Source organism: Aristolochia californica, unplaced genomic scaffold (genome assembly GCF_029961685.1).
Source record: "Aristolochia californica isolate CCGP_79_NKW_82.1479 unplaced genomic scaffold, dmAriCali1.0.hap1 SCAF_14, whole genome shotgun sequence".
NCBI classification, from domain to species: Eukaryota; Viridiplantae; Streptophyta; class Magnoliopsida; order Piperales; family Aristolochiaceae; genus Aristolochia; species Aristolochia californica.
Genome location: NW_027181815.1, coordinates 9324774 through 9349284, shown reverse-complemented (window position 1 = coordinate 9349284; position 24511 = coordinate 9324774). Strand labels below are relative to the sequence as shown.

Below are 24511 nucleotides of genomic sequence, written 5' to 3'. Positions count from 1 at the left end.
TTGGGTAAGGTTGAGGTTACGAATCTTGATCTGGAGAACAAAAAAGACGCTTGGGTTATATTGGATCTGTCAACAACGAGCAGGTTGCTTTCTTTCACTGTGCATTCCAAATTGTAATTCCCACAGCAGGTAGAACTTCTGCCTGTGAAAATAAAAAAAAAGTTTTTTCGGTAGAAATCGATGACGTTTCGTTCAATTCAACAAAGTCGTCGTGTCCAGTTCCACAAGAATGATTTTAAATGATTCATCACCGACCCCAGTTCTATACTAGACTCACGAGTTCCCAACCCGAGTTAGGTGGGGTTAGGTGACCAAGTTGTTCTTGAGGTTAGATCAAGGAGCCATGCTCCAAACATTTTGTATCATTTCATTTAAAAATTATATAATAGCAAATAAGAAAAAAAATTCATATAGGAATTTGGAAAAATTAAGATATACCCATTTGAGTAAAATAATTATCTTGTAAATGTCAGAAGGGAAAAATGGTAATCATTTGCTAAATTGTCGACAAAAAACTCAATAGATTAAGTGTATTTTTTTTTATCATAAGGATAAAACACAAAAAGATTGAAAATATGCATTTCAAATTCCCCCATTGAATGCATAAATAGTTTAATGTTAGTTGCCTTAGGCACTTAGGAGAATTGATAGATTAATTAGATATATTAAACTGATAATATTATTAATTATGACTTTATTGGCAAAGTGTAAGATACAAAATTACTCTTATTAATTAATTTTAAAGTTATTTTTAGTAATAAAAAATATTTATGTGATTTTAAATATTTTCATCTAAATAAAATTAACACTCAAAGTGTATACAAATACTTAGAAATATAATAAATTTGTCCAATATCAATACTACATGATTATTAACTAAAATTAATGTGTTTAAATATAAAAACTTATACCCAATTAGCATTGATAAGAAAATTATTTAAAATTTTATTTAATATACTTAAACATGGTTTAAATTATTTTAAATATATTTCATTAAAATATATCCAAATAATTAGTGTAAAATTCAAATTTTTACACTATTTTGATCATTTAGATATTGGTTTTCTATCTTATATCATAAATTTATAACAATTTATTTCTATATTTTATTACTTAAATTATTAAATTAATTTTATTTTCCATGGGGTTCCAAATAGACCCTTAGAGCGGTTCATCTTGTTCATGATGGTTTTTAGAATATAAATCGTTTATAATAATAAAGGAAGAACAAAGAAAAAGAGAAGAAAGAAAAGAAGAGAACAAGTGAGATGTTGATTTCTAGGACTCTATGGATTTAGCTCACGGAGAAAAAGAGGGAGACACTCATCAGGAGAAAACGGGAGGAAGAAGAGGTTATAGACTTAACCCAAACCCTCCCACATAAGGTATATATATAGGTATCAAAACTACCAATATAATAAGTATACCCCTCACCCTATTAAGAGTAAGAAGAGACAAAAAATTTAAACTAATTACAATAGTACCACCCTAATTACATCATATATTCCAACAAGAGGAAAGACATGAGTGTTAGGCTTCCATGAAAAGAGAAGAGAATGACTTGATCTCTCCCACATCTCCTCTTACCATGAAAACATTATATCAATGCCCTCACAAAAGAAGGGAATTACATAACAAAACATTCCTATAGATTTAAGCACCTAACTTGATATTACACCTTTTATAACACTTGAAAAAGAAAAACTAACCATATTCTGTGACTTTCTACACTCTCTTGCAAGCTAGAGCATAAATGTTAAACATGTCTAATTTGTTGCATGATGATTAAGGACTCCTCAAAATGACTAACCCACTTGACATGAGGAATAGAAATTATCTCATTCATCACAACATCTACGATAAAGTGGCTATCCACCTCAATGTACTTTGTTCTTTTACGAAACAATGAATTGCTTGAAATATAGATAGTGAATTGATTACCACATGTCATTTACTTTTCCAGGAGACCAAATTTCTACCCAAAAAGGTACATAATACACCGGTAGAGGCCCTAGTTCTTCTACCAAGCTGAAGCCCTACTTAGTCGGCATTAGAGAAGCTAAAAATGTTAAGATGACCATGATTCTTGTAGAGTATAAGTAATAGTTGCATAGTCTAATTTTCCTACTAACCTCCAAAAGAGCCTCTACAAGCTTTGCTCCTAATAGAATTGTTTTAGCAAAAAAATCAATAATATATTTCCTTTTGAGATAAACAAATACCAGTCTTGCTACTTATCACTTTTATGATAAAAAAATATTTAAGGTTTCTCAAATCCTTGGTTTAAAAATGTTCTTTGATTATTGTCATTCCTTATTGTTGAGCATATGACTCATATAATATAATGTTTGGGGGGGTATAATTATACAGGGGTATTTGTATATTTTTAACACAAATACCTCTAGGGTTTAGTATTATATAAATACTATATAACCCTGATTATCATTAGTAAAAAATTATCCATGTCACCGCGCGCCGCCCCCGAGCTGCTGTCGCCCTCGCCATAGAAGGTTGACGACGACCACTCTGTTCTCCTAACTCTATTCCGTTGCCGTCTTCGGTTCCGTGCCACTGCGGACTACCCCCCAAGCCGCCAGTTCCTCGCCACCGCGCGTAGCCCCACAACTGCCGTTGTCGTCGCTGCAGAAGGTGGTCTCCATCCCTCCTTGTTCAAAACAGGGACACAGGGAAGAAGACGGGTTTTCACTTAACGCGTACCCGTTCAACTCGGTCTGGGTCGATTGGTCTGGTTTTGTGGCCCGTGACAGGTCGTTTGACGTCCGTTTGATTAAAGTATTTTGGAGGCGTTGGATTCGTATCGTCGAGAACCTAAATTAGGCGATGATGACTGGGGTTTCTTTTGCCAAATTTGATATGACGAAATTCGACGACACAGGGAATTTTGGATTATGGCAGAGGTGGGTGAAAGACCTATTAGTGCAATAGGGCATGTTGAAGGTGATGTACGGAAAACAACCAGCAAGAATGGATGACATGGATTGGAAAGAAATAAAGGTGAAGGTTGTGGTGACAATTAGGTTTTGTATGGCTGATGACGTGATGTATTATGTCATGGATGAGGAATCACCGACGGCAGTTTGGCTGAAACTAGAAAGTCGGTATATGTCCAAGTCATTGACGAACAAACTCTATCTTAAGCAAAAACTGTATGGTCTTAAGATGACAAAAAGCTCGGATCTAAGCCAGTATATCAATGTTTTCAATCAACTCATAAGTGATTTGAGGTGGGTTGATGTGAAGTTCGAAGACGAAGACAAGGCGTTAATGTTGCTGAATTCCCTACCGAATTCTCCTACGTACGAAAATTTGGTTACGACTCTGATGTGGGGAAAAGAAACTCTCGAATTGGAGGAAATCACAAGTGCTCTATTAGGCTTCCATCAAAGGAAGAAAGCCAGTGATGAAAAGTAGATGGATGAGTACTATGGTGGAGGAGATGGAGTCTCTACATAAAAACTAGACATGGGAGTTGGTGGAGCTTCCCAAGGGGAAGAGACCGATAGGGGATTTGTAAATGTTTCCAATTGCTAGATGAGCGACAGCCCCCAACCTATTGTTCCAGGTGGAGTCCTTAAGTTATGTTTTATTTTCTTAAGGGGTGAATATTCACCAGGGTGGAGATTGTTGATCATATGACTCATATAATGTAAGGTTGCGGGGGGGGGGGGGGGGGTATAATTGTACAAGGGTGTTTGTGTCTTTTTGACACAAATACCTCTAGGGTTTAGTATTATATAAAGACTATGTAACCCTGATTATTATTAGTGAAGAATTATCCATGTCGCTCTAGTGGACGTAGGCTAGGCCGAACCACTGTAAATTTGTCGTGTTCGTTCCTATTTTTCGTTCTCACGTCAACACTTATGTATCTTCTCCAGAAATAATAATATTTTATCTTCACTATCTGAAGAATGAGTGATCGAAATCAAGAGCACATGATATCTTTCTTGCGGTGAAATCCATTTCCCTTTTGTTGTTACTCAAAACCGTCTTCAACTAGCTAAAAAAATATTGTTCTACCAATGTCCTACTTTTTCTTTTCTTTTTGCATCTACATTGAAAATAAAGTAGATGATAGAGTCTTTGCAGAGATCAACATAGGAAGCTCATTGTTTCTCGACCCCTCAGCACAGATAAGAAGCTCATTGTTTCTCCGATGGAAGAATCATCAAATGGATGCAAGTGTGGCAATGGCTAGTTTGATCCCATTTAAAGCTTTAGAGAGTACAACAACATGTATAATGAACATAAAAGTATTTAATTTACAATATACATGATTTATCTTAAATTAAGGTTTTTGGCCACACGTCCTTAACATTTTGATTTTAAATAGGAAATATACTAGGAGCACATCTCAGTTAGTAAGAGCTAATGTGGCATTATGATGACAAGACATGATGACAAGGTGGAGAAGGCGATAGACAGGTTCAGTCTTTCAGATTGTTCATACAATGAAAAATTTACATAATGGAACCAAGTCCCATATTCACAACATGATCCTTGAAGTTAAACGGTGGCATGCCCTTAGTCAAAGGATATGCGATCATTAAGTCAGTGCTGACGTGCTCAATGACCACTTTCTTTTCTTTAACACGTTCTCTTATGGCCAAATACTTTATGTCGATGTGTTTACTTCGACTTCCACTTTTGTTGTTCTTGGCCATAAAAACAGCAGCTGAATTATCGCAATATATTCTTAATGGCCAAGAGATAGAATCCATGAATCCATAATTCTAAACCCAGAAATGAAGCTCTTAAGCCATACACCATGTGAAGTAGCCTCAAAACAGGAAACTAACTCGGCTTCCATAGTCGATGTGGCGGTCAAAGTTTGTTTGGCACTCCTCCATGATATTGCTCCACTGGCCATCAAGAAAATGTAGCCTGATGTTGATTTGCGGGAATCAATACAGCCAGCAAAGTCAGAATTTGAGTAACCAATGACTTCTAAATTGTCCGCCCGCCTATACATTAGCATGTAGTCTTTGGTTCCTTGAAGGTACCTCATTACTTTCTTTGCAGCTCTCCAGTGGTCTAACTCGGGATTACTCTGATATCGCCCCAATATTCCAACAACAAATGTAATATCAGGTCTTGTGCAGACTTGAACATACATTAGGCTTCCGACAGCAGAAGCATATGGAATGTCCTTCATTTGTTCCCTTTCAAGGTCGTTCTTCGGGCATTGGTTCAAATTGAACCTATCACCCTTCACAATGAGAGCTACACTTGGTGAACAACTCTTCATCTGAAATCTCTCTAACACTGTATTAATACAGGTTTTTTGAGACAGACCTAAGATACCTCAAAATCTGTCTCTATGAATCTTAATGCCAATGACATAAGATGCCTCACCCATATCCTTCATATAAAAATTGTTAGAGATAAATTGTTTCACCTCATGTAGAAATCCCTTATCATTGGTTGCTAGAAAAATGTCATCCACATATAAAACAAGAAAATAGATTTTACTCCCACTGACCTTCTGGTATATACATTGATCCATAATGTTTTCTACAAACCCGAATGAAGAAATTACATTATGGAATTTCAAATACCATTGGCGGGATGCTTGTTTTAATCCATATATTGACTTTTTTAACTTGCAAACCAATTGGTCACCATCACTAGAGGGGAATCCTTCAGGTTGTTTTATGTAAACCTCCTCCTCTAGATCTCCATTGAGAAATGCAGTTTTCACATCCATTTGTTGCAACTCTAAGTCAAAACGGGCTACTAATGCCAAAATAATGCGCAATGAGGCTTGCCTTATATCGCTCAATGTTGCCTAATGAGTCTTTCTTTGTTTTAAAAACCCATTTACATCCAATGGCTTTAAATCTACTAGGCAACTCAACAAGATCCCAGACTCTATTACTCTTCATAGAATTCATCTCTTCCTTCATGGCGTTGTACCATAATTCTGATTCTTTGCAACTCATGGCTTCTGAAAAATATATGGGATCATTTGCGGTCAGATTCTTGCAGATACACAATATAATAATCAGGAATTGCTGATCTCCTGAGTCTAGTAGATCCTCTTAATATAGAACCATCATTTTCCTGAGAAGTAAGTGGTTCAACTAGTTGTTCAAAAGTGTTTGGCAACTCTTGAAGAACCTGATCTACTGGAATGTTGTCAGCATTTTGTGGAACTGCAATGATTGATTGTTCAACACCAATTTGTACTTGAGGGGTGCTATGAACAATAATCAATCTATCACTTGAGGTGGAAGGTTGAGATTCTAAATAATCCTTCTCAAAAACTATGTTCCTAGTTGGATTCCTCCCACTAATCAAGTCATTTTCAAGAAATTTTGCATTTCTTGATTCCACAATCCTAGTGTTGTGAGATGAACAATAAAATCTATAACCTTTAGACCTTTCAGCATATCCAATGAAATACCCACTAATGGTCATTGGGTCCAACTTCTTCTCTTGTGGATTATAAATTCTCACTTCAGACAGACATCCCCAAACGCGCATATGTCGCAAACTCGGTTTCCAACCTTTCCATAATTCAAATGGCGTTTTTGGAACAGCCTTGGTTGGAAATCGGTTTAATATATAGACTGTCGTCTTAAGTGCTTCAGGAAGATTGGAGTTGCTAAGCATACTCCGCACCATGCCTAATAATGTTCGGTTTCTTCTTTCTGCTACACCATTTTGGTCCAGAGAACCAGGCATGGTATATTGGGCAACAATCCCATGTTCCTGAAGAAACTTTGCAAATGGCCTAGGTGCTTGTCCATTCTCTGTGTATCTACCATAGTATTCTCTACCTCTATCTGATCTCACGATCTTAATTTGCTTACCGTATTGTGTCTCTACTTCAGCCTTAAAGATCTTAAAGGCATCTAAAACTTCATACTTGTTATAAAGCATGTAGAGATACATGTATCGTGAGGAATCATCTATAAAAGAGATGAAGTATTTCTGACTATGTGAGTCCATGTCTGGACTACATATATCAGTATGTATGATCTCTAATATGGTTGAACTCCTATTGGCACCTTTCTTTGACTTGTTAGTCTGCTTTCCCTTAATGCAGTCTACACAAGTCTCAAAATCAGTAAAATCCAGAGTATTAAGTACCCCTTCATTCACTAATCTTTTAATTCTATCTATGGAGATATGACCTAATCTCCGGTGCCATAATGTAGAGGAATCCTCATTAATAACACCTCTTTTATTACCAGTGTGAACATGCATTGAACCGTAAGTGGCATTGTTTTGTAAATTAATGCTATAAAGACCATCAGACAATGTACCATTCCCAACACAATCAGACTTATAATATAAACTGAAAGATGAGTCTGAAAAGTTAAAAGAATATCCATAAGGTACAAGCCTTGAAACTGAAATCAAGTTTCTGGAGAAACTTGGAACATAAAAGGTCTTTTCTAATTTTAAAACAAAGCCACTACTTAAAGTTAAATAGCAAGTTCCTATAGCTTCCACATGTGAGCTCATCTGATCTCCTGAGAATATGTGATGCTCACTTCCCACTAGTTTCCTTAGGTTTTGCAAACCTTGTAAGGAATTCGAGATGTGGATTGTTGATCCAGAATCAATCCACTAAGTGTAATTATTGACATTAACCATATTGGATTCATAACAAACAAATGAGGTCAGTGTACCTTTGTCAGCAAGCCATTTCTGAAACTTGGCGCATTCCTTCTTCATGTGTCCCTTCTTTTTACAGAAGAAACACTTGGAATCTTTCTTAATACCAGTTTAGGGGGGTATTTTACCCTTCCATTTTTTTTTGGCTTGATACTTGCCTTTTCCATGTGTGGCCAGCATGACACTTTCTCCTTGTTCCAACACCAATCTCCCTTCCTCTTGAACACACATGGTCAAAAGTTCATTAACTGACCATTTATCTATATGTGTGTTGTACGAGATTTTGAAGGGTTCATATTGGTGCGGAAGGGAATTCAGAATGTAATGCACCACGAAAAATTCTGACATATCAACCTCAAGATTTTTTAATTGAGCCGCAATATCCCTCATTTGCATGATGTGCTCACGCACACCTCTCATACTGGTGTGCTTTAGGGATGAGAACTTCATGATTAGGGTGCTTGCGATTATTTGAAGTGATAAATTGAGCATCAATGGCTTTTAGCATGTCTTTGACATTTCATATTGCTCAACAGAACCACGAATACCAACAGCAATTTTAGTCTTAATGAACATTACACTGAGGCAATTAGATCACTCCCATCGTTCATAAAGTGTAATTTCAGCTGCAGTGTTGGTATCAGTAATTACTGGTGGTTCGTCTTTCCTAATAGTATAATCTATGTCCATCCACCCTAAATGAAGAAGTATTCTCTCTTTCCAGAGCTTATAGTTATCTCCCTTAAGATCAGGGATATCACAACGAATATCAGATAAATGTGCAGGTTGTACAATTGCATAAAATTACAAATTACATGCTAATGTTAAAAAATGAGGCCTGAATAAAATATCATGCTTTACCAATGTAAATCATGCTTAAAAATCAAATCAATTGACATAAAAAAAACATTGCCAGTGGGCTAAATGTTTTTTAATTCAAGCAGATTCAATATTCTGTATGAGTAAACTTGATGATAAAACTATCAAATTATTTATGAATTCATAATTCATGTGGGTAAATTATGAATAATTTGATATTTTATCCTAATTAATATACTCAAATATAATAAAAATTCTTGTGGGATTAAATTTATTATATTAAGTATAATTAATTATAATTAATTTATACTTTTTCTTTATGATAAAACTATCAAATTATTTATGAATTCATAATCCATGTGGGTAAATTATGAATAACTTGATATTTTATCCTAACTAATAAACTCAAATATAATAAAAATTCCTGTGGAATAAAATTTATTATATCAAGTAAAATTAGTTACAATTAATGTCTAATATTCTTTATGTGATCCTAATCATAATATATATTTTTTGTTAAGTTAAAGATGTTGTGGCTACTCTCTAATTAATAAAAATTATATGGATCACTAGACATTAAATCTCATAAATGTATGAGAATAGCATGAATTGGATAATTGTAACTTACACTAACATGTTATCATTATGCACAAAATATTCTCATAAGATATGCATAATTAAAAACTATAATATTATGCATAACTTTAATTTCATGCATTTACAAATAAGCCAAAAAAAATTCATAAAAAATTGTAACAGCAAATACATTTACAATTTCCTATATACATAACAACCAGTGGCCTAATGGTTACTGGCGCACATGAATATGCGACCGCGGGGGTTCGAATCCTGTCGGCGCAAAACCAATTTAAGCACCGAGTCGGCTCGGCCCAGGAAGGGCGACCCAACTCAACTCATCCGAGTTGACTCGACGTATTTTTTTTTTTTTATTCAACCCGACCTAAGTCGAGGTTGCCGAGTTGGAACGACGAGTCGCAGAAGACTCATCACGATCCAACTCGTCCAGTATTTTCAAAAACTATCTTATGATTTTAATTTACTTGATTCCGCGTGCTGTAGGTCGTCTTCAACCTCCAGTTGCGCGTAGAAAAATGTTCGCCCGGCATTCCGCCGGCGTTCTTTCAAGTCGTCGACGCCGGCAAACCTGTCAGAATGGTCACCGGCGTTGGCGCTGCGGCTCCAACGCTCTAAGGCATCGCGAGAGAGCTGCCGACAGTCCCGCACCGAGAGCGGACAGAGACTGTCGACACCAATTGTTTTTTTTTTTATATACAATGTCGATGTCGGCAAACTGTGTGGAATGGTCGTCGGCGTCGGTGTTGTGTCTTTCTTCGATGCTTTTCGCCAATGCAAGAGCCCCAACTGTTGCAAACGGGAGCATACAGAGACCGCACAGAATTGGTTTTAAAAAACAAAACAGAGACCGAAAACAAAATAGAGTCTCTCGGAATCAAAATGTTGGATCAGAGGTCTGCTCTGATACCAACTGTAAGCCTTAAACATGAATTTCTAATAATTATATGAAATTTATTTTAAATTAAACGGAAGATAAATCGTACCTCCATCCATACGCTTCAAATTCCTTCTCTCTGTTTTCTGTTCGTGTTCAGCGCTTTCGATCTCTGAGCACTCATGGTGGCTCAACTGAAGGGGCTTGAGTGACGAGACAGGGGACCGAAAACTCTTTTCAACAAAGCCAACCTCCCATTAAGGTTATTTAGGAGTTGCAACAAAGAGAAGTTTGAAACCACGTTAATGAAAAAACAGTTTCTCATAAAAACGGTTAACAACCGACAGATTTTTTTTCTGGTCGGCGACGCAGAGAAGTTTTCCTGTCGCCGAAGACGAAGCCGTCGACATCGAGGTCTGTGATTTCTGGCGACGACGGAGAGAAGTTTCCGGCGACGTGTGAGAAATCGTCGAAGAAGGGTCTCTGCCGGTGACGCGCCGTCAAAGACGACGCCGTGAGATTTCATCCGAGAAGGGAGAACGTCGCGCGGGACGAACGAAAAAAAATAAATAAATTCGGAGAAGAGGAGAAGAAGTCGTCGCCGTTTCCGTGCCACCGCGTGCCGCCCCGAGCTGCTGTCGCCGTCGCCACAGATGGTTGACGACGACCACTCTGTTCTCCTGACTCTATTCCGTTGCCGTCTCCGTTTCCGCACCACCGCGCACTGCCCCCCAAGCCGCCGTTTCCGTCGCTTCCGTTTCCGGCGCCAGTTCCTCGCCTCCGCTCGCAGCCCCGTAGCCGCCGTTGCCGTCGCCGCAGAAGGTGGTCTGCATCCCGCCCTCTTCAAAACAGGGACGCGGGGAAGAAGACGGGTTTTCACTTAAGGCTGACCCGTTCAAACCGGCCCGGTTCGTTCAACCCGGGGTCGATTGGTCCGGTTTTGTGGCCCGTGACAGCTCGTTTGATGTCTGTCCCATTAAAGTGATTTTGGAGGCGTTGGATTAGTATCGTCGAGAACCTAAGTTAGGCAATGATGACTAGGGTTTCTTCTACCAAATTTGATATGACGAAATTTGACGGCACAGGCAATTTCGGATTATGGCAGAGGAGGGTGAAAGACCTATTAGTGCAGCAGGGCATGTTGAAGGCGTTGTACGGAAAACAATCGGCAAGAATGGATGACATAGAATGGAAATAAATAGAGGTGAAGGCTGTGGCGACAATTAGGTTTTGTTTGGCTGATAACGTGATGTATCATGTCATGGATGAGGAATCACCGACGGCAGTTTGGTTGAAACTGGAAAGTCGGTATATGTCCAAGTCATTAACGAACAAAATCTATCATAAGCAGAAACTGTATGGTCTTAAGATGACAGAGGGCTCGGATCTAAGCCAGCATATCAACGTTTTCAATAAGCTCATAAGTGATTTGAGGCAAGTTGATGTGAAGTTCGAAGACGAAGACAAAACGTTAATGTTGCTGAATTCCCTTCCGAATTCTCCTACGTACGAAAATTTGGTTACGACTTTGCTGTGGGGAAAAGAAACTCTCGAATAGGAGGAAATCACAAGTGCTCTATTAGGTTTCCACCAAAGGAAGAAAGTCAGTGGTGAGACTTCACAAGGTGAAGGACTTGTGAGAAGGGTAACAAGAACGTGGACGAAACAAGTCTAGGAATGGATCGAGTAACAACAAATCCCGGTCTAAATCCCAGAAGAGGAAAGGCATCACATGGTTTAAGTGCGGGAAAAAGAGGGCACATAAAACAAGATTGTCTAGAGAAAAAGAAAGGGAATGCAGAGAACAGAGAGGGTCCATCAAAGTCTACGAATGTAGTGGAAGAAGAAGACTCAAAGAGTAGTGACGGGGATATGCTTTCTGTCTCATCCAATTCATAGCATCTTAGAGATTCTTGGATTCTGGATTCGCCATGCTCTTATCACATGACACCAAATAAAGATTGGTTTCATATCTACAGGTTAGTAAACTCCGGTTCTGTCTTGATGGATAATGATGTTTCATACAAAATTGTTGGAATAAAGAGTATACAAATTAAAATGTTTGATGGTGTGATTAGAACATTGTGTGATGTTAGACACATACCCGATTTAGGAAAGAATCTGATTTAATTGGGCACTTTAGACTGTAATGGATATAGTTACAAGTTTTCAAGTGGAATAATGAAAGTTAGTAAAGGTGTCTTAACAATGATGAAAGACAGAAAATATCTGGCAATATCTATACACTGCAAGGTACCACAATTGTAGGTGGAGTTGCTATAGAGTGTGAGTTAGACTGTACAATCTTGTCGCATATGCGGTTAGGTCATATGGGAGTGTGAGGGATGATGGAGCTTCATAAGAGAAATCTATTAAAGGGTATCAAAACATGCAAGCTTGATTTCTGCAAGTTTTGTGTCCTTGGGAAACAGAATAAGGTGCAGTTCAAGGCAGCCACACACAAGACTAAGGGGATTCTAGACTATGTTCACTCAGATGTTTGGGGGCTAGTAAGAGTAGCATCCCGAGGAGGACATAGGTATTTCATGACCTTTATTGATGACTACTCACGAAAATTTTGGCTGTACTTCATGCAACACAAGTTAGAAATGTTTGCCAAGTTTAAGTTGTGGAAAGTTGAAGTAGAGAACTAGATAGGGAGGAAGATTAAATGCCTCCGATCAGACAATTGTACTGAATACACAGACTCAAAGTTCAAGGAGTTGTATGAGCAACATGGAATTAAGAGATACTTCACAGTACGCAAGACATCACAACAGAACGGTGTGGCAGAAAGGATAAACAAAACTATAGCTAAAAAAGATCGATGTCTCAGGTTGAATGCAGGGCTTGCAAAGAATTTCTGGGTAAAAGTAGTGAATATGACATGTTTTTTTATTAACAAATCACCTAGAGCATCACTAGATGGGAAAGTATCAGAGGAGGTGTGGACAGGCAGTGAGGTAGAATTCTTTAGCTGGAGAGTTTTTGGTTCTCCAACCTATGTACTTGTTTCTAGTGAGGAGAGGTCAAAGCTTGATGTGATTTCTAAACAATGTATCTTTCTGGGCTATCAAAAAGGGGTGAAAGGTTTCAAGCTCTGGGATCCGCAGGCAAACAAGACGGTGATCAGTCGAGATGTGTTTTTTGATGAAAAAACCATGTTGAAGCGTGCTCAGGAAGAAGAGAAACAAGTGCCAGAAAATTGTAGCACCAATGAGCTTATGGTGCAGGTGGAGCTAGAGAACCATGGTAGAGAAAAAGGATACTTAGCATGTTGAAAGTTCTAGCTCAGGTGATCAACAACATCACCGTATAGCCACAGACATACCCAAACGCACTATCAAGCCACCTACCAGGTATGGTTTTGAAGATTTGGTTTCTTATGCACTTATTACTAGTAGCGGGGATCCTACTACATTCCATGAGGCAGTACAAAGCCAAGAGAAAAGTAGATGGATGAGTACTATGGTGGACGAGATGGAGTCTCTGCATAAAAATCAGACATGGGAGTTGGTTGGCTTCCCAAGGGGAAGAGAGCGATATGGGACTTGATAAATGTTTCCAATTGCTAGATGGGCAACGGCCCCCAACCTATTGTTCCAAGTGGAGTCCTTAAGTTATGCTATATTTTATTAAGGGGTGAATATTCACCAAGGTGGAGATTGTTAAGCATATGGTTCATATAATGTAAGGTTGGGGGGGGGGGGGGGGGGGGGTGGTATAATTGTACGAGGGTATTTGTGTCTTTTTGACACAAATACCTCTAGGGTTTAGTATTATATAAAGATTATGTAACCCTAGTTATCATTAGTGAAGAATTATCCATGTCGCTCTAGTGGATGTAGGCTAGGCCGAACCACCGTAAGTTTGTCGTGTTCGTTCCTATTTTTCGTTCACACTGTCAACACTTATGTATCTTCTCTAGAAATAATAATATTTTATCTTTGCTATCTAACGAATGAGTGATCGAAATCAAGAGCACATGATCTCTTTCTTGCAGTGAAATCCATTACCCTTTTGTTGTTACTCAAAACCGTCTTTATCTAGCTGAAAAAATATTGTTCTACCAATGTCCTGTTTTTTCTTTTCTTTTCTGTTCTTTTCACATCTACATTAAAAATAAAGTAGATAATAGAGTCTCTGCAGATATCAACATAGGAAACTCATTGTTTCTCGACCTCCCAGTACAGATAAGAAGCTCATTGTTTCTCCGATGGAAGAATCATCAAATGGATGAAAGTGTGACAATGGCTAGTTTGATCCCATTTAGAGCTTTAGAGAGTACAACAACATGTATAATGAACATAAAAGTATTTAATTTACAATATACATGATTTATCTTAAATTAAGGTTTTTGGCCACACGTCCTTAACATTTTGATTTTAAGTAGGAAATCTACTAGGAGCTCGTCTCAGTTAGTAACAGATATTCTAAGGGAATTGCCTAATGTTGCAGGACTCTGAAGAGGTTCTAAAGCAATGGAGTAACTCCTACTTTTCTCTAGATCTAAGACGAGTATTATCATCTTCTCTCTCAGTAAAATTTAACGGCATTATTGGACATGGGTTTATTTTTCTTATGCCTAATTTATCGTACTTTAACTTGAGCACTACGAGTTTGCTTCGTTGTCAAAATAACAATGGCTACGGCAACAAAGACAACAGACTAAGAACAACGACAACAAACTGAAACAGATCAAACGTCAATAAAAAGCCCAACTCAACACGTCAAACCCGTATTTCTGCCTACAGAAAGACCTGTATTTTGTTCCCAAACTTGACCAGACATCAAAACTCGGGAAAAAACCAAAGAGATAGAGATGAAAGGGAAATTAGAGAAGAAACCGCTAATCTCTAGTCTAGTGGAGGAGAAGAACATTCTTACACGCACAAAAAACTAAGAGAGAGAAGCTACAGAACAAAAAAATCAAAATCAAATGACATTGAGAAGTTGTGCAAGCTCCAAGGAGAATTAGACTTGTCCCTTTGTTAAAGGGTTGGTCTAAGATCATCTTTGGATGAACGATGTTGGATAGAAGTTGTCTGATCATCTTGATCTCTATCACGATGAACCTCCAGGGTCCAAGTCTGGAGTATAGTGTGGACACGTTAATGGTGGCAGATTTTCGTTCTGTCAGATTTTAAGAGTCATATTCTGGTTTTCAAAAACCCGCCCTCCCGCCTCAACGTCCCGAATCCATCTGTGTCCAACCCTTTTTCCTTCCGCGCTTAGGCCGTCAACTTCACCAAGTGCGAAACCCGTAGCACCCGTCCATTTCCGTTGCCGTGCATTTTCCAATTTTGTAGCCGACCGCCTAAGTGGCAGGCATAGCCCGCGTAGGTGCATCAACTTCACAGCAGAAGAAACTTCTGGGACTCTTCGGGCTTGTAAAATATAAATTCACTCAGTGACTGGGAGTCGCTAAACAGAGATTCAATTTCCAGAAAGAATGTTGGATTCATACCGAAATCTAAGAGCTGGGTCTACGATTACTTACATTGTTATTCTGTGTTTCTTCTTTATTGTAGTCGGTCTCAAGCAGACGGGTGTAATTGAGAATTTGGAAAGCTGGATTAGCTCCAAGAGGGTCGTCTCTGTTGACAATCATGGAGCAAAAGGAGATGGGGTCAGTGATGATACGAAGGTAAGTACGAGCATCGTTTCGTTTTTTTTTTTATGTCATTGGATTTTGCTTTCTCGTCTTTCACCTTGGTTGATCCGAAGAATTTCGACGTTTTGGGAGAAGTATTGATGTTTCTGTGAAATGAAATTCATGTTTTGGAGTTGATTCCTTCCAGATTGTTTCATCACCCGCTTACAAGTTAAAAGATCCAGTGTTCTCGTTTTTATTTCTGGGAAAACCAAAAATTGAAAGGGCAGAAAGGAATTTGAAAAACCAAAAATTGAAATTTGAAATAGTTTTCTTGATATAATTGGAGCCTGGTGGGAATATTTTTTTCAGGCCTTTAAAGATGCGTGGGAGGTTGTTTGCTCAATGCCTTCCAGACCGATACTTAAAGTTCCACAAGGGAAGATATATTTGATTGGGCCAATTGATTTCGGTGGCCCCTGTCTATCAGAGGTGACACTGATGGTAATATTTTTCTCTTACTGTTCTTGCTCTTCAACAAACGCACTAGTATTTTGTTTCATTTTCAAGACACATTAGTAAAAACTGCTGCTGTCTTTATTTTTTTCTTTTTCATGGCTATGTTGGTGATGTTTCTTCAGATTTCAGGGGCTATTATTGCACCCAAAGAACCCAGAGTTTGGGATGGGTTAAATCCAAGGAAATGGCTCTATTTTCATGGGGTGGATTATCTTGTTGTAAAGGGAGGTGGTATCATCAATGGCATGGGAAAGAAATGGTGGGCATGCAAGCTCGATATAAGAAATGTAAAACCACCTTCTTCTGCAACTCTTTTTATCTTATTTTTGCTCTTAAAAATGGAAACTGTGGATACTTTTTAACTTATTTGGAATTATTGTAATATTTGCAGCCTTGTAGACATGCACCCACGGTGAGTCCTCGTTTTACCAGAGTATTGCCAGAGTATTGCAGTTTGTGATTTTCGTTTTACCATGAAGTTTCACATGTCAAAGTCCCAAATGCAGGCAATTACATTTCATAGGTGTAATCACTTGAACATCAGTAATTTGACGATTCGTGACAGTCAACAAATTCATTTGGCATTTACTAGCTGCAATGGGGTCAAGGTATCCCATCTTGAAGTGATTGCACCTCGTGACAGTCCTAACACTGATGGAATCCACATAAGTGAATCTACGTGGGTTGAAGTGAAGAACACCATTGTTGGAACAGGTCAGTAAGCTTCTCTCTCGTTTTCTGGACTTTTTTCTCTTTCAGCCAGGGTGATGATTGTAAGATTAGTTTTAGCCCAAGAAATTGGACAGGACATCTTGAATTTGATTCGTGCTCACTGTTCCAGGCGATGACTGCATCTCCATAGTAAGCAATTCTTCCAGAGTTGGTATCATAAACCTCATCTGTGGTCCTGGTCATGGTATTAGGTATCGTTTTCCCCAAGGTTAAATCTTTTTAGAATTTGATGTTTCTTAACACTGACTCGACAGTACTTTTGTATCTCCTTTAGCATAGGAAGTTTGGGCGAGCATAATTCATCGTCTCAAGTGCATGATATACTCATTGATGGTGCCTTCATTTCCAATACTCAGAACGGGTTAAGGATCAAGACATGGCAGGTAATAATCTTGTTTTTTTTTTGTTCTACAGGACCTTCAGTGACTGGATTTGCATAGTGTTTCATGGGATTTCTTGGTTTTGTTTTTGACAGGGAGGCAGTGGTTTTGTTAAAGATGTCAATTTTCAGAATGTGTGGATGAATGGTGTCTCCAACCCAATAATAATTGATCAATATTATTGTCCTTCATCTTTACCATGTCCGAACCAGGTATTGTGCAAACTCTTAGTTTTATTTATGAAAAGAAGTAATAAAGCTTGCAATGACAAGGTTTTTATTGTCCTGATACAGACATTATCAATTAAGGTAGAGAGAATTTCCTACAGAAGCATCCATGGGACTTCAACAACACCAACCGCAATAAAATTTGCTTGCAGTGACAGATTCTCCTGTGAAAAAATAATTTTAACTGATATCCAACTATTCTATAACGGAGGGAATGCAAGTGCATATTGTTGGAACGCCTTTGGCTTTAGTTCTGGTCGAGTAAACCCATTGCCTTGTTTTCCATCTGATGACCACTACCTTCAACAAAATGTTCTTTTTCCGCTGTTTAATAGCCAGGATGTTCCTTCTTAATTTGTCTTCTTATAATTTTTTATTTCATATTTTTACTTTTGTGCAAATCTTCTGGTATCTTCTGTTTTCACTCATGTCCTATTCTCTGTACTAATTCAAAAAACTCTTTTCTCTCTTCTCTTTTCTCTTTTCTCTTTTCTCTTTTCTACTGGCAAGAGGCCCAACAAGAAGCAAGAAATTAAGAAATTAAGAAAGTAAAAAAGTAGTCTGCAATCTACACACATATACATTGCTCACCTCATTGAAGTCGAGGGAATATTGAAAAGGATCAGTGTTATGTGAGCAAAATGTAACATGAAAAATTTTAAATCTTTGTTTTTTTGTATAAACTCCCATTAACAATTTATATCTTAGACATGTTAAGGAATAGTCTTACATGGATTAGTGAGTATAAAGGTCTTGAGTTTATTAGTTGGAAAAGAGGTTTCTTAATTTGACTAGTTATTTTGGGATAAATTTTGGATCCAACTTTAAATGGTATCAGAGTAGGTACGTAGATGTCAACGCCCCCCACCCCCTTCTTCATAGATTCTAAACAAGATTATTCAAAGGTAATGTAGCCATCCAAGGAGAAGAACGGGGGGAGGAGAGAGCATTGTGCTATAAATATATCCTTATACATGGCATAAGCAAGCAAGATAAATTATTTCTATGCAGTCGCTGAATGAAATCAGGGTCTGTAAGAGGATGCAAATAAGATAGAAAAAAATGGCTAATTTCGAGGTTGCGCATAAGGAAGAATGGAAAAGAGGGTTTGTAAGAGAGTCAAGAGAAGCAATAAAAGTGCTCCAATCAATGAAATAAACGCCCATGGATTGCTGAAATAATCATGGACCAGCTTTGCTCGCCAGATATTCCGTTTAGTACTGCAATAACGATTAATCTCCTCTGTCAGTTCCAAGCTATGGTCATCCCAAGAAACGATAGTTCCCTTCCCCATCTGGTTGAAAAGCACAGTGACATCCTCATCACTACCCAGTGAGTTCTCAATAATCCCCTTCTTTGTTAATTCGTCCACATCCTTCGTTGTGTTGATCAAATCATCCATAAAGAGGGTATACAAAGAGAAACAGAGTCTTTCGGGACGATGGATCTGTTCATAAGCTATCATGTTTCGGAGGAATGTATTGGTGAAATCATCAATATCTACGTAAGGGATTTCCATGACTCCTTTGCTGAATTTGATGTCCAAGAAATTTTCTCCCTTCCCTTTCCTGATCTTGACACCTGCTTCTTGGAGGCCTTGAACACTTGGGATGTTCCAGATAGGTTGTGAGGAAATAGATGGGTTGGGAAAGAGAAAACTCTTCAGCTTGGCAAGGACAGAGTTGTGGCTCTGAGTGGAAAGTTGTGGAAGGGGTGGAATGAGGTTTATGTAAACTAAATGGAGCAAGTGATGGATTGACTCCATGGCCGGTAAAGGTTCCGTACCGGTAATGATAAAATCAGCCATCCGGTGAAAAAAGTTTAGTGCGAGTTTGTCTAGTGGAAGGGGAATCAGAGATGGATTTGATGGATTATAGGTATCGAATATGTGAGAGATGACGAAGAGAGGAAGCTGGTTTTCCACAAGGAGTAAATCATGGCCGACACTATCCCAGATCAACCTGCTGTCAAGAATTGGGTCTGGAGAGAGAGAACCGAGTGTCGACTCTGTAAATTTGAGGAAGAACTCTACTACGAAGCAACCGTCGAGCACCATCATTTCCAAAAACTCACTGCAGTCGAGCGAAACGTCCTTCGAGTAGCGATTTCGGGCGTCTTTCTCCAATGTCTGCATTTCATCGAGAAAACCATCTAAGCTCATTACCCCTTTTCGAGAGAGAAAATTATGAAGATACTGCCACTTGTACTTTTCCATGGATTGCAGCTGCTTCTTCCCTCGGTGGTAAGGTCCAATTGAGACGATTTGGGGCTCGTACGCTGCATCGTCAAATATGCGAATTCGAGGAGGAACCCGGAAGATTGTGCAAGATGCCGTCGATCGGTCGATGTCATTTAAGGAATTTAGTTTCTGCCTCACGGAGTCCTTCCATGCTGCTTTGGCTATTTCATTGTTCTTCACGCTTCCGGTCTGGCCCTTAGCTTTCCTCGCTGGAAACATAGGTCAAAAAAGGGTAATCAGATGAGAAGCTTCTGCTAACTCATTTCCGTTCGGTGATAGAAAAGATAAAAATAATTGACTAAAATGAATGTCAATCAATAATTTTTATATTTAGGTCAACATAAAAATATGCATAAAAATTAAAAAAAATTTGAATTTGTATAATTATTTAAATTACATAAAAACACATTACTGAAATTTTAACCTATGTATTATGTGTATCAGACTACAACACAAGCTGGCAGACAGCCGAAAGTCACTAGAGTTTTACCTTTATCCAGCGCCCGAGTTCGAATCCCTGTTGGCGCAAAATTTTTATTCTATCGTCTGAGTCGACTCGACTAATAGGCGGGTCGGCTCAGCGAGTTGGAACAGACAAGCCGAAACGATTCAACCGGTCTGCGCCTCGACTCAGCCCGTCCGAGTCAACCCAAACGACTCGTTAAAATTCGAGTCGTTTCATCAAAACCCATCTTGCGCAACCGATACGAGTTGACTCAGTCGAGTCAACTCGTCATTTAAATGAAACTAACTAGCTTAAGTTTCAAAATTTTTTTTTTTTTTTTTATTTTACGTGCTCTGGAGGTCGTCTTCAACCTCCAGCCACGCGCAGAGGAACATTGGGCTTCTACCGTCGCTCTCTGCCGGACGTCGGCATCCCATCAGAATTCAGCCGCCGTAATCAGACTGCGACGTTGGCCGACGCACAGCGCCGAGCGAGACGCCGGTTGGCTCCACAGCGCCGGCGCTCGCAGCGTACTCTGAGAACTCCTCTCCACGAAAATGACTCCATATCAGAGTCCACGGTCAGGCATAACTCTGCTAGACCAGACCCCATTTTATAGGCTCCTCTCCATCAAAGGAGACCACCAACGACGGAACCAAAAAGGTCGTAACCGGCGACCACCATCAGTGGAAAGTCCGACGGATGGGTCACCTAAGTGACGGATCGTGAACCGTCTAGGTGACGGTTCGTGAAGCGTCTTAAACTGCTAACTCATTTCCATTCGGTGATAGAAAAGATAAAAACAAGATCTGCTGTTTCATTTTCCCCGCAAAATTTGAAGCATTAGCCCAGATTCGAGACAAATAAACAACGAAATAGAGTTCTGGTGTTACCTACTGTATGGCCTGGAGGATGCTGTGTTGCCTCAAATTCCCCTTCCATTTGTTGAAGGTTATACACATCCTCGAGCTCCTTCCATGTTTCCAGGGCCGTAGTAAGACCAACCACATGGCAAAGACTCTCTTCTGCAAGAGTTGCATTGATCCAGCTCAGTATCAGCTGGTCTGTCTGGAACCAGTTCAGATACTCGGGATTACTTGTTTCTCCTCCAGTTTCATCCTTGATCGTCACAGGTGGAGCCTCGACAGACCCATCTATGAACCCCAGTAAGCTTTGGCTTTTCAGAAACGGGAGGAACTGGGTTTTCCATTGCAGGTAGTTTGATGATCTGAGCGTAACTGAGACACGGCTTCGTATATTGAACAATGATAATGAAGATGGGAAGAAGGATGAGGAGGCTGATTCAGAGGAATCCATTGCACTCAGTGAGACGATACTCAGACACAGACGATACATAAACAATCATTTGGTACCGGGAGATACCTCCTCCATGGGAAGGTATCGTATGCAGCTAATAATAAACTTCATCAACCCCGACCAAGACACTAAGCATCTCCATTTCTTCGGGTATCGAGCGGAAGAGGTTTTCCTTGCTTTAGCATAAAGGAGAGATAGGTCACCAAATAACACTCTAAAGTTATCAAAAGTTCGCCATGGAACGGGCAAAATGGGAATTGGGGACATTGTTCCATAGAAGTGAGTTGGAAATAGAGACTTGAGGGATATTTGTTTTAAGGAGAGAGCTGCTTTGTTTCCTATCTGTTTTATCTTGTTAAACTGTCAAAGTATCTGCTTTATTGGGCAACCTGCATGCTTTTCTTTATGTTGATAGCAGTAGTGCAACACACGTTAATTTCTCTATCTTGTCCTTCTAATCGAAATTTGTTGGTGTGAGATGTCTTATCTCCATTGTAACTCTATAAATAGTGTACACCTGATCAATAATAATTATAGTAATATTATTTTACGTTCCTATATTCTATGGTATCAGAGTTCCCGATCAATTAATCAGAACCAGTATGTCGTCTCTGGAAATCCTTATAGGAAATAGCCTCCATCGTTGCAGCCCACTGTTGTCACCTATATCTTTATCTTTGCCTCTACCACCGTCGCTTTGCCCAACGTCCTCATCGCCGTACATCTTCACCGTCGCCGCGTTCCGCTCTGTCGGAAACCACCCTCGCTAGTGCCACATATAACCCCCCCATCCCCCCCCCCCCCCCCCCCCCCCCTCTTGTATCGCCTTCTCTGTTGTCATTGGTCTTAGTTCGTCATCCCGTTGCCATCACCTGTCGCCAGATTTTCACCTCCATCGTTGGCAACCATCGCCGATTCTCTCCAAACTAGTTCCGAGAACACACTTCCTCTTTTGGAAGATCAAAATTGGACTCTCCTCTTGGAGGTCCGTCTAGCGACAGGACGATGTAATTTTTTTCACTTCACCCACTACCAATGCAAATGCCCTTCCACCGGACGATGCAATTTCGTCCGCCTCAGCCATTGCCCTTCCATCAGACGAGGCAATTCCATTTGCCCCAGTCGCCTCCTATGTTGCTGCTCCTCATCTCATCACCGGATGATGCGATTTTGTCCATCCCAGCTGTTGCTCTTCCTCTGGATGATGCAATTCTGTCCACCCCAACCGCATCCAGTGTCGTTGTTCTTCTCAGCCGCTACCAACGTTGTTGTTCTCTCCAAACCACTTCCGAGAATATGCTTCTTCTTTTTGAATATCAAGATTAAACTCTCCTCTCAGAGCTCCATCTTGCAGGGGCATGATAGAGATAAAGATAAAGATAATGATAAAATGTGGTTGAATTAGAGACAGACTCAAACTCTGAAGAGTTGTAATCATCTACAATTTCTATTGTAACTCTATAAATAGTGTACACTTGATCAATAATACTTACGGCAAATATTATTCTACATTCCCATATTTTACATTCAAGAGGAAGAAGTAAGGTTTACAGGAGAATCAATTTAAAGTTGTTTTAGTTATATTAGTCTTATATTTATGTTGAGTTATTTAATTATGCTAAGATTCATCTTTTTAAGTGTTAGGATTTGGGTGTAATTGGGACAAAGGTGGTTCAATTGTAATTAGACTACGAGTTTCCTCTATTAAAAAAAGTTAATGGAGTTTTTCTCTTTTCCCTAAATTCAACATGGTATCATATCAAGTTTTGTTAGTTGACTCGGTCAACCCATAGAGATAATGTGATCATTTTCTGATCCATTATCTCTAGCAGTTTAGGTTTGTATCTATTTTTTTTCTCTTCTCCAGAAATTTATGTTCTTTCTCGCAAACCTGATTTTGGAAGCTCCCAACGTTTAGTCAACATCAGATATCGCATCGATTATGTTACCGACCGACGCATCTCGCTTGAGAACCCCTCTCAGATCTTGTTACCGAGCACAAAGCTTAATCTGTTCAACATCGCCTCTTCGTGAACCTCCATTGCACTCATCAGTCTCGGCGACGAGGCCAAGACAACCATGGTCGCTTCGAGGACAAAGACCGTTACAGCGTAGATGGTGCAATTGTGTACGAACAGGAGTTTCCCTTGGATATTCTGCCTCTGGATCGAATCCAATATGAGAACCTTCGAAGGGCGAATTTCATTGATCAGATATTGTGCCAAGGCGTGGGACCAATGGGCTGGTGGAGGGGGTGCCATCTAGGGGCATTGATGTTGCATGAATTATCTCAAAGAGAAGGGGGTGATAGGGTTGGCGAAGAAAGAGGTTTCGGGTTGGAGAAGTGGTGGCGGAGGCTGAAGATGGGGAGAATTGCATATTGGAGGAATCATCTGGTGGTGGGCAGATTTCGCATTATCTGGCAATCCTGCATCATTTTGCATCATAGCACTGACCGTGGTCTCTACGTGCGTCGCCCGACGGTTCTTGCATCGACGTTGTGCGTTGGTGTCGATAACAAGGAGCAATCTCGTCATTTACAAGATAACAAAGAAGTAGCGATCAAGCGAGAGAGAAGCAGGTACAACAAGAGGGCGAGAGGAAGGCGTCGAAACTCTGAAGTGTCGAGAGGGAAGCACTTGTTGAGAGGGGAGCATCAAGAGAGAGCGAGTGCGAGAGGGAAGCATTTGTTGAGATGGGAGCATAAAGAGAGAGAGAAGAGGGATGCAGTGAGGAGTCCAGAGAGAGCGATTGTCGAGAGGGAAGCAGATGAAAAAAAAAAAAGTTAGAGCGTCAAGAGAGAGCTGATGTGGCATTATGATGACTGTAACTAATTTTCTTGTGGGTAATTTAGTAAAAGTCCCTTTATTATTTATAAAAAAGAAATTTGGCCATTTTTTTCTGGATTATTAAGAAAAATAAAGCAACTTGGACTTTCAAATCTCTTCGTCAACGCAAGAGCCGCCCATGCCAAACTCCGTCGTCTACACCGCATGCATCTCAATCATCCACGCCTCCTGCCGGCTGCCTTTCCTATTCCTTTCTCGTGGCCACGCCGTGTCATACTCTTCTTTACATGCTCTGGTCACCGAAACCCATTCAAATCAAACACTCAAAACCCG

The 24511-nt window shown here is 39.5% G+C and overlaps 2 protein-coding genes across 2 annotated transcripts; one reads left to right on the top strand and one right to left on the bottom strand.

The window, feature by feature from the left end:
- The first annotated feature begins 15135 nt into the window (after positions 1-15135).
- On the top strand, positions 15136-17789 carry LOC137950732 (probable polygalacturonase At1g80170). Its single transcript, XM_068797336.1, has 9 exons — positions 15136-15584; positions 15903-16034; positions 16172-16336; positions 16441-16461; positions 16556-16763; positions 16891-16972; positions 17056-17164; positions 17257-17373; positions 17455-17789. Exons 1-9 carry the CDS (start codon positions 15390-15392, stop codon positions 17740-17742), a joined length of 1317 nt encoding a protein of 438 aa, XP_068653437.1. The 5' UTR covers positions 15136-15389; the 3' UTR covers positions 17743-17789.
- Positions 17790-18367: 578 nt separating this feature from the next.
- On the bottom strand, positions 18368-21389 carry LOC137949364 (UPF0481 protein At3g47200-like). The gene is made up of 2 exons (XM_068795437.1): positions 20966-21389; positions 18368-19836 (listed from the first exon to the last, which is right to left on the bottom strand). The coding sequence occupies exons 1-2, from the start codon at positions 21387-21389 to the stop codon at positions 18455-18457; spliced, it is 1806 nt and encodes a 601-aa protein (XP_068651538.1). The 3' UTR covers positions 18368-18454.
- Positions 21390-24511: the final 3122 nt, after the last annotated feature.